This window comes from Capricornis sumatraensis, chromosome 2 (assembly GCF_032405125.1).
Source record: "Capricornis sumatraensis isolate serow.1 chromosome 2, serow.2, whole genome shotgun sequence".
Taxonomy (NCBI): Eukaryota; Metazoa; Chordata; class Mammalia; order Artiodactyla; family Bovidae; genus Capricornis; species Capricornis sumatraensis.
In genome coordinates, this window is record NC_091070.1 from 217,632,763 (window position 1) to 217,648,120 (window position 15,358).

General features: G+C 51.3%; 1 protein-coding gene across 1 annotated transcript in view; it reads left to right on the plus strand.

Moving 5' to 3' along the window:
* The first annotated feature begins 222 nt into the window (after positions 1-222).
* Positions 223-15,358, plus strand: part of MLPH (melanophilin) — a 46,394-nt gene continuing 31,258 nt past the window's right edge. Inside the window, exons 1-2 of the mRNA XM_068965221.1 lie at positions 223-336; positions 7,136-7,269. Of these exons, the coding sequence (XP_068821322.1) occupies positions 7,160-7,269 (110 nt within the window). The 5' untranslated portion in view covers positions 223-336; positions 7,136-7,159. The remainder of the gene's footprint in view (positions 337-7,135; positions 7,270-15,358) is intronic.

Below are 15,358 nucleotides of genomic sequence, written 5' to 3' on the forward strand. Positions count from 1 at the left end.
CTCCGCCAAGCGGGCTGTGGGCGAGGAGCGACGGTCTCTGCCCGGCGCTGGCGCCTCCCGCGCGGGCGCCCGGGTGCCCGCCCCGCCCGCCGCCCGCACCCGGAGGTGCTCGCCGCTCCCGGAGCTGGGCGGGGCGGGCGCGGCCCTCGTGATCCCCGCGGGCGCCCGGACCTCGCCCTCCCGCCGCCCTGCGCCCTGCCCGGCCCGATCGGCCCGCCTGGCCTCAGAGCCCCGAGCCCCGACGCCCGGCCCGTCGCCTCGCTCTCGCTGGCAGGACTGGAGGGGGCAACCCCGGGGTCCCGGCGGCCAGGGCCGACACCCCTGGGAACGGAGTCGGTGAGTGCAGGGAGAACCGGGGCGGTGGGCGGGCCCGCGGTGTGAAAACGCCCCCAACAGCCCCCCAGGTCCCGGTCCCTCCAGACTGATGAGGAGGACGCGCCCAGCCCCCTCTCCATCCCACCCCCCAGCCGAACCCCAAAGCCAGGCTTCACCTGGAGAGCCTAACCGGAGATCTGGGTCCTCGGGAGCCCATTTTGGGCAAATCGGTGGTTTCCATCAGAAGTTCTGTTGGCGATGGCCCTGCAGACGGGGCTGAGCCTGCCCCTCCGAGGAGACTAAGCTGGGCAGGTCACTCGGGCCGAGGCTTTTTGGGGATCGACTCCTGCCAGAGAGAGAGCCCTGGGGTGTCCTGGCATGGGAGGAGGTGTCCTGGATTGGGGGCCCCTGAAAGCCCCACTTGTACTGGAATTTTGTTCGCTGACAGGCCCCCAGACCAGCCCACAGGGCCCGGGGGCCGGGTCTGCAGGTGAAGGGAGTCAGGCAGTGGCCGCTGGCCCCGCCTGAGCCAGAAAGTGAGGGACGCTTCGACTGTGGCCCGCAGGCTGCTCTGTCCACGGGGAGCTCCACGCAGGAATACCGGAGGGGGTTGCCGTGCCCTCCTCCAGGGGACCTTCCTGACCCACCAGGGATTGAACACTTGTCTCTGGGGTCTCCTCTTTACACGAGCACCACCTGGGGAGCCTGAGCCAGACCTGCTTACAAAGGCCCTCCGGTCTCCCAAGCTCAGACACCTGTGTCCTGCACACCTTAACCACATGTTGAGAAGAACCCCACTCCATTTTCAGTTGGCCTGGGACCTTTACATTTTTATGTGTTTTGATTCTTTTCCTTCTTAGTTACATATTTCTTTCTGAAAGGCTGGAGTGGTAAAGGGGGTGGCGAGGCCCCCACTGGCCCACTGGGTGCGAAGGCAGCAATGCCCATCGCCGTGAAGCCCAGGGAGAGGGTCAGGCTTAAAGACCATGGCGGTGGAGCAGTGACGTTGGCACCTGGGTTCAGCCACTCACGTCCGTCTTTTACCATCTAGCCCTCTGCAGGCCACTCCACTAGGCCTCAGCAAGACCCAGCTTTCTCGGGCAAAAGCCCAGTACCTGGATCTCCAGGGCCTCATGCCTTAGAATCCAAGCACCAGTCATAGGTCCCTGCGCTCCCCCTACGTCCAAACTGTGGACGCAGTGGTAAGTGCCCTGCAGGAGTGACTGAGGACTGCTCCAGGCACACAGACTAGCAGGCACGGGGCCTTATTTATTAAGGCAGGAGTGACTGAAACATTAAGGCCAGCTCAGGGGGGAGGCTTGAGGGTTGGTGAAGAGGAGCCAGAGCCCCGTAGACTACTCGGAAGGGTGGCTTTGGTGCCCTCGGATGGCAGCATGGTGATGGCTCATGGGGGCCCCTGCCCCTGCCATCTGGTCAGCGTTCGGGAGCTGCCTGTCTCATTCTTTGCAGAAGCAATCTCTAGAGGATGAGGCCCCCTCCCCTGCACCCACCCTATGACCTCTCCCTCTAATTCCGACATTCTGGTGTCACCCAAGGCTGGAGAGGGCCGGAGGAGTCATGGCACAGCTGGACATGCTGAGAACCGCAGAGGAAGGGGACTGGTCCCTAGTCGTGGGGGCCAGGTGGTGCCTGAACCGGGATTGGAACCCAGCCCCTGACCCTCAGGGCATCCTTGTCCCGAAGCATCACCTGGGGCCCCGTCCTTGCTCTGGAGTCTGTAGCCAAGGATTTCGTGCAAGTGTGGAAGGATGTCCGTGTAGAAGCAAGGTTTCCAGCAGCTCCCCAGGGAGCTGAGAGAGTGGAGAGATGGAGCAGGAGGGAGGCAAGCGGCAGAGCCTGAGCTGCTGGGGTGATTTCAGAGCACCTGCAGGGGTGGGGTGCCTCCGGGGTGGAAACATACTCATGTTGCAGCTGAGGAAGGTTGAGGGGTTGGTTGCATATCTGGGAAGCCAGCCCTGCCTGCAGGAGTAACCACACAGCCCCGCTCTGAGGACAGCATTTGGGAAGCAGCCACAAAGGGTTAATGCACGGCCCCCCTGCCCCCAGCTAGCACCTGGGCCTTCCCCTTGAATGTGCCTGTACCTTTATCGGTAAGGGTCACCCACCTGATTCTGAGTCAGAGCACATTCCTGCCATTGTTTGTAGGGCATTGAAGAGGAACTTGGGCTTGCTGAAAAGTTTATCATAGGCAGTGACGACTCATTCTTGCCTTTGTTCCCAGGCTCAGGGGGCCCCTCCAGCCCAAGTTGTGTGTAGGAAGAACCCCCACCCATATTTCCCCTTAATGGGGTCAAAATATGAACTCAAATCTTTAACAGACACAGATGAGCCACGGCTGAAATGCAGTGATCTGGGTTCAGGCTACCCACTTTGTAAAACCAGTTCCACTGTCTCTTTCCAACTTATTAACTTCCATGTAACGTTCTCTTTTCTCCATTATAACTTATAAATGACTGGGGAGGGCTAACAGTCTCAAAGATTAACAATGTGATTAAATCTGAGCCCTGGACCAGGCACAAATTGAAAGTATTTTGTTCAGGAAGCTCATGACTAGGCGTTATCTACACCCAAGTGGAACCAGGGGCAGATGGAGCCTGGGGAGTCTGCCCTCCCCAGCACGCACACCGTGGGAGGTTCCCCCGGGCCATGGCAGGTCAGAACCCTGTCCGCTCTGTGGGTCAGGAATGACCCATGTTAGTAGGGCATTTGGGCAGACCCATGTCAGGCTCTGCTCCCGTGTTCCTCCCTGCCTGTGGTGGTTGGAGGGATACCTGGTGGAGACCAGGGTCTTGGTGAGCAAAGTGGCGAGTGGTGGGAGAGATGACCGTGGCTGAAAGGCTGTCCCCTCCATGAATCCAGGGTCCTTGTGCTTGGCCGTACCTGACAGAGTATCTGGCAGGACCTTCTACCACATCCCAAGGGCCCCCATCAACGTAGCAGCCTGACAAGCCAGAAGGGTGCTAACAGCTCATGTCCCAGTTGCCAGTGTCTTTCGGTTTATGCCCTTTGGTTGCTGAAATCAAGCATATTCTCCATTCTGTTTAAGGTTATTTTCTAAAGATAGTTTTTAAAAAGCTTTAGCAACCTAAATGACCATCAGCAGAGAAATAGATAAAGAAAATGCGGTACATATATACAATGGAATATTCAGTTCAGTTCAGCCACTCAGTCATATCCAACTCTTTGCGACCCCATGGACTGCATCACGCCAGGCCTCCCTGCCCATCACCAGCTCCCGGAGCTTACTCTAATAATGCATGTCCATCTTGTCAGCAGTGCCATCCAACTATCTCATCCTGTGTCGTCCCCTTCTCCTCCTGCCTTCAATCTTTCCCAGCATCAGTGTCTTTTCCAGTGAGTTAGTTCTTCACGTCAGGTGGCCAAAGTATTGGAGTTTCAGCTTTAGCATCCGTCCTTCCAGTGAATATTCAGGGTTGATTTCCTTTAGGATGGACTGGTTGGAACTCCTTGCAGTCCAAGGGGCTCTCAAGAGTCTTCTCCAACACCACAGTTCAAAAGCATCAGTTCTTCAGTGCTCAGCTTTCTTCACAGTCCAACTCTCACATCCATACCTGACTACTGGAAAAACCATAGCTTTGACTAGACAGACCTTTGCTGGTTAAGTAATGGAATATTACTCTGCCATTAAAACGGAAATGCCATTTGCAGCAACATGGATGGACATGGATTGTCATACTGAGCGAAGCCTGTCAGAGAAGGAGAAATATGGTATGGCATTCCTTACATATGTAATCTAAAAAGAAATTTGCAAATGAATTTACAAAACAGAAGCAGATTCAAAGAGCACAAACTTACCATTGCCCTGGGAAAGAGGAGGAAGGGATGGATAGGGAGTTTGGGATGGACATGTCCATGCTGCTATATTTTAGATGGATAACCAACAAGGACCTACTGTATGGCACAGGGAACTCTGCTCAGTGTTGTGTGGCAGCCTGGGTGGGAGGGGAGTTTGGGGGAGAAGGGATACATGTGTATGTATGTCTGAGTCTTGGCGGTTCACCTGAAACTATCTCACTATTGGTTAATTGGCTACACCCTAATGAAAAATAAAAGTTAAAAAAAAAACTAGCTAGAACCAACTGGGTCCAAGATGGAAAAAAAAAAAGCTTTAAACTACCACCTCCACCCACCCACCATCACCAGCACCACCAGCAACAAAATAAACTAACAAAAATAATTAAAAGCTTTAAGCTTCTGCTGCACTTCATCAGCTCACTGAATGGGAAGGCTGGTCACCGTAGTAAAGCCCCGTGTCGGGGACCACAGGCTGCTGACCCCTAGCTGCCCTGAGAACCTGCTTCCCTGGGAAGCATCACCTCCCAGCTGCATGGCATAGCGTCCGATGAACGGGGCAGGTCTGAAGTTTCCAGTCACTCTCCCACCACCGTCTGCTCACCCAGAAGTTGGGCCAGAGCTAAAAACAGGCACCGGAGTAAAAGTTTTCAGATTATGTCTACCCTAGGAAGTACCGACAGTCCACTCTTGAGTTAGCTACGTGGGATACTTGTTTTTCAAACTCTGTATTACCTCATTCCTGGCTTCATTAAACAGAGCATCATGAACACACATCAGTTTCCCTGGTGGCTTAGACCGTAAAGAATCTGCCTGCACTGTTTGAGACCTGGGTTTGATCCCTGGGTCGGGAAGATCCCCTGGAGAGGGGAATGACTACACATTCCAGTATTCTTGCCTGGAGAGTCCCATGGACAGAGGTAGGCTACAGTCCATGGTGCGTGTGTGGGGCGGGGGGGTGGTCACAAGCTGTCGGACATGACTGAGAGACGAACACTTTCACTTAACAACTCAGGGTCACCCCTGGAACCTCCGAGTTGGTACCGTCATGATGCCCTGGTTCCCCTGAAGCACTGTGCCCTGGCCATCTCTCTCTGTCCACGTCTCAGCAGCTTCTGCCTGGTCTCTCTCCAGGCAGTGGACAGCCAGCCTGGGTGTCTTCCCTACCCCATCCCTGGCAGGCACCCCCCTCTCCGGAGGTGACTCCCTGGTGCAGTATTGTCCGTCCCCAGGCTGCAATCGACTTTGCTGTCCGAGCCAGGAAGCCAGGTGCCATCCTTGTTAGAAAGAAGCATCAAACAGAAGAGACAGGCTTGAGAGGGGCAGGGGGTGCTTTCTCTGGGTGTGAAGTCTCCAGGCAGGCGTTCTGACCCCTAGTGGGCCATTCATCCAGGGGTCATCAGTCACTGACCCACTCTAAGACAGGTAAGCTTGCATGGCAAGAAAAATATACTGGTTTCCTTTTGTTCTATTTTTCTCCCTCACATCTCTCAAGTTAAGTTTCTTGAAATGAAGCCTGAAATTGTGACTTTTCCTTTAGGAGAGGAGAGAGAATGCTGACTACTCAGCTGATAGTCACGGCTTTCATCTGCTCTGAAAATAGAATTTCAAATGAATGTTCTTCTTATGATAGAATTTTCTCAATGACAGTAAAAAGCAAAGATGAATAAACCCCAGGCATCCATCAAATGACTTTTTGTTCCATTTTTTAAAGACAAACAGAAACTATGTGCTCTGGGGAAGCATCGAGTCAGTTTGGGTTTAATGTTTTCACATCCAAAAATCTCAGTTCAAGTGTAAAGAAAATAGTTTGAATGATTCTGACCCATCAGGCCATCCTCTTAATACAACATTCATTATGCAGTGCTTGAGTTTGGAAATATTGAGAGGGTCAGTGCAAAAAAAAAAAAATTAGAAATTATTTTTCACCTATTTGAAGGCATAATTTGACAGCCATGGGATCTCTGTGGCCACTTTGATTTTAAGTGGTATCTGAGTGTTACTCAGAAAATGATGCTTCATAATTAACGTCTTGTACAGTAAACTTGCTTTCTAGCACAGAACAAGTGTTGTTTGCATTTGCACAGAGATTACTTTCAGGAGGTCAGCGTCAGTGAATGGAGATGCTGCTCAGAATTCAGAAGCAGATTTGCATCTTTGGTTGGTGTTTAAGGCTTCCCAGTGAAACCAGACAGACTGGGTCCCTTCTCTGATGTTCCTGAAAAGCGGGTTTTGGTCCTTCGTGAAGACCCGCTGAAGTCACACAAAGATTCTTGAGCTTTCATTTCCCACCAGGATCCTGTCACCCAGACAGAATCTGCCCCCCAACCCCGTCCCGCCAGAACAGAGCTGGACTGAGTGCAGCAATCGTGGTCTCTGGCCAAGGGTCTGCGGTCCACCTACTACAGACCGGGGGAGGGGGCACCAAAATGTGTGCCCGAGTGCCAGGGGGAGGTCGCGGTCATCACGATATATGGACTGATGCTCCGCTAGCTGTTAGCAGGTGGGCGTGCCGGGGGAAGGGGAGGCAGGTGGAGGGCCCCTCGCGGACCTTGTCAGAGCGCAGATTCTGAATCAGGAGGGCCCGGGCCTGGGAGTCTGCATTGCGTACAGGCTCCGGGAGACGCTGCTGGGCCACGGAGCGCACCCTGAGCAGCGAGAAAGGCGGTAGAGTTCTGCTTCTCTTGGTTTGTGACAGCCGGGTTTTCCCTTCCTTTGTCCTCTTGATGTGAATTGAGATCTTGAGTGTCCAGAAAGGGCACAGTGTCATCTGAATTCCGACTCTGAGCTGTGGGGACTCTACACGTGGGTTCCCTTATTTTGACTGTGCGTGTTTCCAGACGCAAGTTTGCCTGTTTTCAAAAACGACCTAACTCAGGTCCAGCTCCTGGGAAATCAGTGTTTTCTGCATTGTCTCTTCCTCTGTGACTCAGCCGGCACCCGCACAGGCTTCCTGGGCTGACCCCTGGGCCCTGTGTTACTCCAGGTGTGACCTTGAGGAGCAGCAGAGATGGGGAAGACACTGGATCTTTCCAAGCTCACAGATGAAGAGGCCAAGCACGTCTGGGAGGTGGTTCAACGGGACTTCGACCTTCGAAGGAAAGAAGAGGAAAGACTAGAGTGAGTGTGTGTGGCGGGACCCTTGCTTCGTGGTCCCAGCATCCTCTGGAGGGGCTGGCCCCTTGGGGGTCTCTGGGCAGGCAGACGGCAGTAACTCAGTGGAGGACACTGGATGAAAGTCACGTGCTTTCTGACCTCAGTTCCCCCTCAATTAAAACAAGGAGCTCCGACTTCCCTCCTGATGGTCAGACATTCCCTGAATAGTTTTATTTCAACTTGATCCAGCGCCAGGGTGACATTCTCTGCTAATGCTAAGACCACAGCCTCGCATGAATAAAGGTGGTGAAGAGGGAAAGTCTTGATGCTGACCTGCAACACCCAGGAGCCGGGATCAAGGGCTTTCAGGACAAAGCCCTCTTCCCAGCAGAGCTGGGGGCGCCCCATCCTCACTGCGGAGGCCCCAGCGCCCTCTTGCCGGCCGCTCCCCTGGGCTGAGCTAGAGCCCCCTTGGTGTTACATGTTCTTCCTCTGCTTTGCTTCTTCCTCCGCCAAACCTCCAAGGCTTAGCATCTCCCGGGCTCCCTTGTTGCCTCGGGGTATTTTGTGGGTTGGCAGGCCTATTGCAGAGGAGACATTAAGTGAAGACTCAAGGCGGGTGGGAAGTGGCCAAGGGAAAGGCCTGAAAGGCTCCTGCCAGGGTTGAGGGCAGAGAGGAGGTCAGAGCAGGGGTGAGGTGCAGGCAATCACGAGGCTGAGGGTCCAGCAGCACATGGACTGGCTGTTCTCTGTGTGGCTGCAGGCCTTTAGGCAAGGAAGTAACAAGACCCAGATTCTGCTCTGCAGCCGGCAGGCTACTGAGAAGCGGTCAGATGAGCTGTCAAGGGGGAGCCAGAAAGTTTGCTGAAGGGCTGGCTGTGGGGTCTTGACTTTAGGGGCGGTGTTGGGGTCTCGGATGACTCCAGAGTCAGGGCCTGAGTAACTGTGGGTTTGGAGGGGTCCTCACCTCACGCGGGAAGCTGAGGGCGGAGCAAGTATGGAGGGAACCAGGACACAGATCTGTGGACACTGGGTGGCCTGTTAGACATGAGGTGGACGGGGTGGCCCCACACACACCGGACGGGAGCCCAGTGAGACAGGACTGTGGGAGTGTCCACCCACAGAGGCCGTGGCTGCTCTAATCACGCCAAACCCCGCGGCCTAAAGCAAGCGCACAGCTCTCTGCTGGGCCTGGAGCTCGGAAGTCAAGGTGTTGACAAGCTGTCCAGTGAAACAAGTTCAGTGGAGCCCAGCACCCCCTGGTGATGGTGGGGAGGGGGCTGGGGCAGCACCAGGAGGCTTCTTGCTGCCTCTCTGTGCAGCCCCCCTCCCCTCTGCTCTGTCCTGGGCTGCAGGTCACCCCCAGGGTTTTCATTACGAAGCAGCTTTCACCCCAGTGGTGTCTGGAGCCCTGACTCCCATCAGTTGCTGCCACCCCAGGACCAGGGCCCAGAGCCAGCCTTGGGCATCGTCCTGGTGCTGACTGGGGCAGGCGCCCGCCTTGCCTCGTGTCTCCTGTCTTTGCCTCAACCTGGAGGCTGCGCCCGGGGTCAGAGCCATACGCTGTTAGTGGCAGAGCCCGCCTGGTCTTTCCTGTCCGGGGATCACAGCCCCTCCAAGCAGCTGAGCCCCTTCAAGCAGCCCAGCCGTCGTCACTCTTATTTTTAATGGCAGCTCAGACCCTCCCATTCCCCACCTTTATAGAAGCACAGGTTGATCGGGGGGCGGGGGATCCCAGTTCTCCAGGGAGACCTTTGAGGGCGTCAGCCCCTCCCTCTGTCCAGACAGACCCCAGGTAGTTTTGCAGAAACTCCTGTTTCCTGCCTACAGGGAGCACCGCACCCTCCTGATCCCCATCACCCTGTTTTCCATATTTCTGGTAGTCATTTCAGGTTGCAAAAGGGAGACACACCCTGGTAGCCTCCAGTTACTGCCAGAAAGGAAGTCTCCAAAGGATCCCACTGGTGACACCCCCTCTCCTGGGGGGACCCGTGGATCAGGTCAGGTCCCTGGTCACTCATTTAAGGTCAGGGTGACATCCTTGTTCAGAAGTCCCCGAAGCCTTTTGCTCAGAATTTAGTGTCTTCTCGGCCAGACATGTGACAATTAGGGGTGCGCTTGTTAAATACAACAGCGCAGGACGTGGTCCCTGGAAGTGTCCACGTGCAGAGAGGTGGTGGTTGGGAGAATCCACGCCAGAGCCAAGGCGAGGATGCTGGAGCCCCAGAAGTGCTCCTGTGTTCGCTCCTCCTGTGTGCACCGGGCCGCTGGGGATGCGCGTGGCGCACCGGGCCGCCGGGGATGCGCTTGGAAGAGGTAAGCAGCGGGGCTGAGCGGAGGGCGTTCGTGGAAACACCGATGTGCTTGTCTCTTGCTGGGTGTCATTGGTTATCTGTGCAGCAAGAAGTGGAGCCACCTCTGCCTGTGACAAGCCTTTGCCCGAGTGTCCCCCTGACCCCCGGGAGCAAGACCCAGGCATGTGGTCATGCGGCTCTGTGAGACTAGAGCCCACAGGTTCACGTTCCACTCAGGTGGGGCTGAGACTTAGGAAGGGCACAGCTCAGAATACAGACTGTTTGGCGTTTGGACACTGACATTGGTTCTGTAGAGTGCATTGGCTAAAATACCAGCAGTCTGTTATGAAACTGAAGACATTTTAAAAATCATAAACCTCCTTCTTCCTGGCCTCATCTCAATGTTAATCTGCGTTTAACCAGTTTCAATGTTAACCATCCATTTCCTGCAACCACAATACCCCAGTCTCTGTAGCACACTGGGGTTTCTGCACAGTCCCTTGGGGTTCTCATGGGCTCTCCCAGTTCCTGGGTCTCTAGTCTCTGAATCACAGCTGCCTGCATGCAGGCACTGGCCCTCAGCTGAGCACTGAGCGGGGCCCTGTAATAAACTGAGCGGCTCAGGGGTTGCTCAGGTGAGCAGGGTTTTTTTAATTGTTATTGAAATATAGTTGATTTACAAGGTTGTGTTAGTTTCAGATGTACAGCAATCAGATGAGTTTGTGATGTCTTTGACACACTCCAAAAGAGAGGCCAAGTGGATGGGCCAGCTCAAAACCTTACCAAGGTCATTGAGAGAACAAAGTCAATAGAGGGGAAAAAACTGTGAAACCAAGAACCAAACATATTCATTACTTGGAAAGAACTTTCCCACCCTGAATACACATCAGATGGACACAATGTGTGCGCTCAAGGTCGGTTCACCAGCTGCAAGGTCGATTTACTGAGAGACGATTCACAAAGTATACCAATTAGGAAACAATCAAACAAAAATGCGTTTCATTTCATATTTACAGAGTGAACAGAAGTGTGTGTTAGCTGGGTTGCTGTTCGGTTTTTCTCCCAGGTGGGAGCACCCCCTGTAAAGAATACTGGGGCAGGGCCTGGGCGAAGGGTCCAGCACCCTCTCCCACGTGGTGGAAGGGACCAGCACTTTGACTTCTGTCAAAGTGAGTGACCTGTGAGCTGGCCCAGGCCCTGACCCAATGCCCAATGCCCAGAGCCCGGTGGACCATCCCCACAACATGAAAGCCTCTCACCCCTCGGCCAGGCCTGACCTCCTGCCGTTTGTGGGGGACACTTGTGGCCCTGTGGGGAAGAGATGCCAGCCGGTGTTGAAGGGCACCGGCTGGAGCATCTTGGTCTGTGTTCGCTGTGAGCCTCCTAACAAGATGTCCCACATAGAACCCATTTGTTCCAGGGGCCGCCAGGTCTGCTGGTAGACCTCTCGGACAGCTCCCCTCCAAACTGACCAGGAGGATGTCCCTGGGAGGCTAGCTCCTGAGTGACAGAGGCCTTGTGGAGCTTCCAAACAGCTTTCTTTGCAGACTACTTTGGAAATTTAAGGAGGAAGGGGGGCCGTATAGCCTCTGATTTAGCCCCAAGCAGATATAATGTCTCCCTGAAGTTGGCTTATGTGACCAGAGACTGGGGAGTGGGGTGTTTACTGTGCGGAGTATGATGTTATTCTCGGCTTCCCCTCAGAACACAGGGCTGCGCTCCAGAGGACCCCAAACCCCAAAACGCACAGAAACCATTAGGCAGCTCATCAAGCCTTCACTCCCCTCCAAGACCCCAGGCCTTGGAATGAACTCGCCTGCTTCCTCACAGAAGCCTCGAGGCTGCCAGGCATCACCTCCCCCATCCCTGCACTTGCCGAATTCACAGCCACCCTGTCTTGCCTCTCTGGGTCCTCACCTCCGAGGACCTCGCCTCCGGGTCCTCTGGACCTTTCCTCTGCTCCCAGCTCCTGGAGCTGCCTCAGCTACTCCCTTTCTGCCCTCTGGCTCCTGCTTGGAATGTCAGAAGGGTCTAGCACCACATTGAAACAAACAAAGCAAAAGCAAGAAGAAACAAACAAAAAACACAGAAAGCCTTTCCTTTGGCCCCAGAGCCCTGCTAAATGCTGGCACACCTTGCTCCCTTAACTTCAAATGACCCAAGCGCTGCACATCCTTCCATCTGCCTCCTGTTCCACTGGCCTATCTTGGCAGTTACGCCTCGGGGCCCAGTCAAAGCCCCTTCTCAGCCCCTAGTTTTCCCTGACCTTGGACTCTGCCCTCCTCACCGATCCCGTGTCTGTACCTGACGTGTTCCTTTTCCCACACCTTCCTGGCTTTTCTCTGTGGTTACTCTGAAGGCCCCTCTTCCTTCTTCTGGTGCATTAAAGGAATAAGTTGCCTAAGACATGTCTTCTCAAAGTCCATGAAAGCATCTGGGCCCCTTCAGATCTTTAATCTTTCACATACCCAAAGGACACAGAATTCCTACACTGTTTAAACTGCTTCAGACCAGGAAAAAGAATGTTCATTAGGCTCACTCTGATACCCTATATTAACAAAGATAAAGGAGGAAAAATACAGCTCAGTTAAATCACCATGTTAATATGCCTAAGGCTGTAATGGAAGCCACTAGCCACGTGTGTCTATTTAACTTAATTGAATACAACTTAAAAACCAGTTCTTCTGTCTCATTAGTCATATGTCAAGTTTTCAGCAGCCACACACAGGGGTAGTGGCTGCCACACTGGACCAACAAATATGGAACATTTCCGTCATCACTGAAATTGTATTGGACATCATCACAGGCTAAGGAGACAGAACTTATGCTTATCTCAGCACTGTGGAAGAATGTTTGATAGCACACTATTTTTGATGATTTTTTTAAGTAATAAAATTGAAATTAAAGGAGACTTTTTTAACATGATGAAAAAATGCTTCAAACAATAGCCATCATGATATATTAATGTTAGAAACAAGAAAAGAATTTCTTTCATTGCCACTTGTCATGACCAATTTAGCATGTTCTGTTGGTGCTGCTGCTGCTGCTGCTGCTGCTGCTGCTGCTGAGTCGCTTCAGTCATGTCCGACTCTGTGCGACCCCATAGACGGCAGCCCACCAGGCTCCCCCGTCCCTGGGATTCTCCAGGCAAGATCCCTGGAGTGGGTGCCATTGCCTTCTCCATCTATTAGCCAGTGCAATTAGAGGAAGTAACAAAATAAGCAGTGTACCAATGGACAAGGAAATCCAAAACTATTACCTGCAGAAGATAAAAACTAAGATAGTTACCTACAAAAATTTTTTTTAAAGGGAGAATTTAGTAGTCTAGCTATATAAGATACAAGAATATAAAAGAAAATTGCCAGGGTCTAGCCCCCGCAGGATCCAGGGGAACCTGAAGGAGAAACAGTGTTGGCAAATGAATGAATGAATGAGAGAGGAATAGAGGAGAGAAAGAGGCTGATATTCCTTGGTTTACACAGAAAGCCAATAAAGCCCTGAGACAAGGAGCTTGCCCTGTTCACGGAGGCCACAGGTGCCCTCCCGGTCTCCCGAGGGAGTGAAGACACAGAACATCTTCCCGTTCAGGTCTTAGGAACCCGGGCAGATAAGTGAATGCAGGGAGCCTTCATGCTCTAAGGGATCAGCCTGAAAAAGAGAGTAAGAGAAAGAAAAAAAAAAGACACAGGTGACCAAGCTTTTTTGAGCGAGGCCCCTTACTTTATTTTCAAAAGGGACTTTTATACCTCAACTTGTACATAGAGGGAAATGAAAGATGCAAGGTCGTACAGAGTCAGCCCAAACACTCCAGCAGTTTTGCCCTTATCAAAACCAGGATTTTTTCTGCAAACCTTTCCCACAAATGATGTTGTGTACAGTATCTTCTGGCCTTGAAAGCCTATGAACATTTTATGACCCTCTTTTGATAAAGGCTGCTCAACTAGAAAACTTATTTTCCCTCAAAGTGTTTTTTCTTTATATTTCTAATCGATGTCAGCCTCAGAAAATGCTAAACAGAGTTACATTTCTCACAGAGCAAAGGTGCAGTGAGTTACAAGAAAGAACCAATTAGCTCAAAGGTCTGATGTGGTTAAATTCAAGGCTACACTTGTTTTTCTTACATTCCAACTATGTTAACTAATGCACTCCCAGGTGCACAGTGGATAAGAGATATGGGAACTTAGCAACAAGCATTGGCCCAATAATGAAATCTTACACCAGCACTACTCTAATAGCTTTTAACTCTTTGAAAGGCTCTATGTTTTAGGCTTCCCGTGCCTCGCACAGTTGGGAGGCTGTGAACAATCACATGCATAGCTGTAAGAGCCTGGATAAACCTTCCAAGCAAGCTAGAATGCTAACAAAGGGGGTTTGATTTGAAATATTCCTCTCATGTTCAGGAGACATATTAGTTAGAGCCCTAAGTTGATTTTCTCCAGAAAAATGTGGTCGGGGATAGCCCCCTGTTAATGTCAGGAGAATTGGTGAAAGGCACAAAATAGTAAGACAGACAGATTCTGGTTTGGGGGTAGATGCTTGAGCTGGTCTAGGGAGCCCCTCGAGTCCTGAAGCCTTGCTTAACAGTTCTCTTTCACATGACCTTGTCAGGGGTGGGATGGCCTGTGCTGGCTCCCTGCAGAAAATCAGTGTCCCCTTTGTAGACATCAGATGTAACCAATTAGAATGTACATAGAAAAATCCTATTTATAAAAAAAAAAAATATGAAGTACCTAAGGAGGAAGGGGAAGGTGAGGTGAACTGGGAGATTAGCTTTGACATAAACACACTCCCATGTACAAAATAGATAGCTAGTGAGATCCCTGCTGAATAACACAGGTAGCTGAATTCGGTGTTCTATGATAACCTAGATGGGGGAGTGGGTGGGACGTCTAAGAGGGAGGCGCTATGTGTATACATACGGCTGACTCACTTCATTGCACAGCAGAGACCAACAGAACACAAAGAAAAGTAAAGAAATTATACTCCAATAAAGAAACATGTCATAGCCATATAAAGAATAGTATAAAACATCACTAAACAACATACCAAAACTGTAAATTGTAGCAAATGGCATCCCACCCTCTGTATGGGAAGAATGCTGCAATGATGTTGGCTCTTGAGGAATTAGTGTCAAATTCCTAAGGCATTTGGGAGAATATGAAAAAAAAAAATTATAGAAAATGAAGACATAAGACACAGCAATTTAAATAAGACTAATCAGCAGGGCCGCATTCCAGGAGATAACAAAAAGTATTTAATGCTGCATTAATTAGCATAACATGGGCCTTCCACAGATGTAAGTAATCAGTGAACCAACATGAAAGTTCTAAAATGCGACCAAGTGTGTGTAACAATTTCCAGTACAGAGGCAGCATTTCATATCAGTGAGAAAGGGAAGGATTAATTAAAGCTGAGTGTCGGGACAGTTGACCATGAGTGCAAGACTGGGGGAGGGAGTGTGACCTAAGTTCAATTTCTAATTAATATATTAAAAATGTAAAGCATGAAACTATGGAAGTTACTGGAAGAAAATATAGATAAACATGTACCTAATCTTGAGGTGGAAAAACCTGCATGTGACAAGACAGGTAGAAATCACAGCACAACATATCGATAAGTATTGACTAAATATGTACCTCTGAATTTAAAAAGACAATGTTTAATTTTTTAAAAATTAGAAGAAAGTTTTAACAGAAATGGCAATGAGTTATATCTTTGACCTATAAAGAAATTCTTAAAATTGGAATGATCAAGAAGTTTCCAAATTAGAAAAACACAGAAACCCCCAGGTTTAAAAAGGAAAGGGGTAAATGAGAATG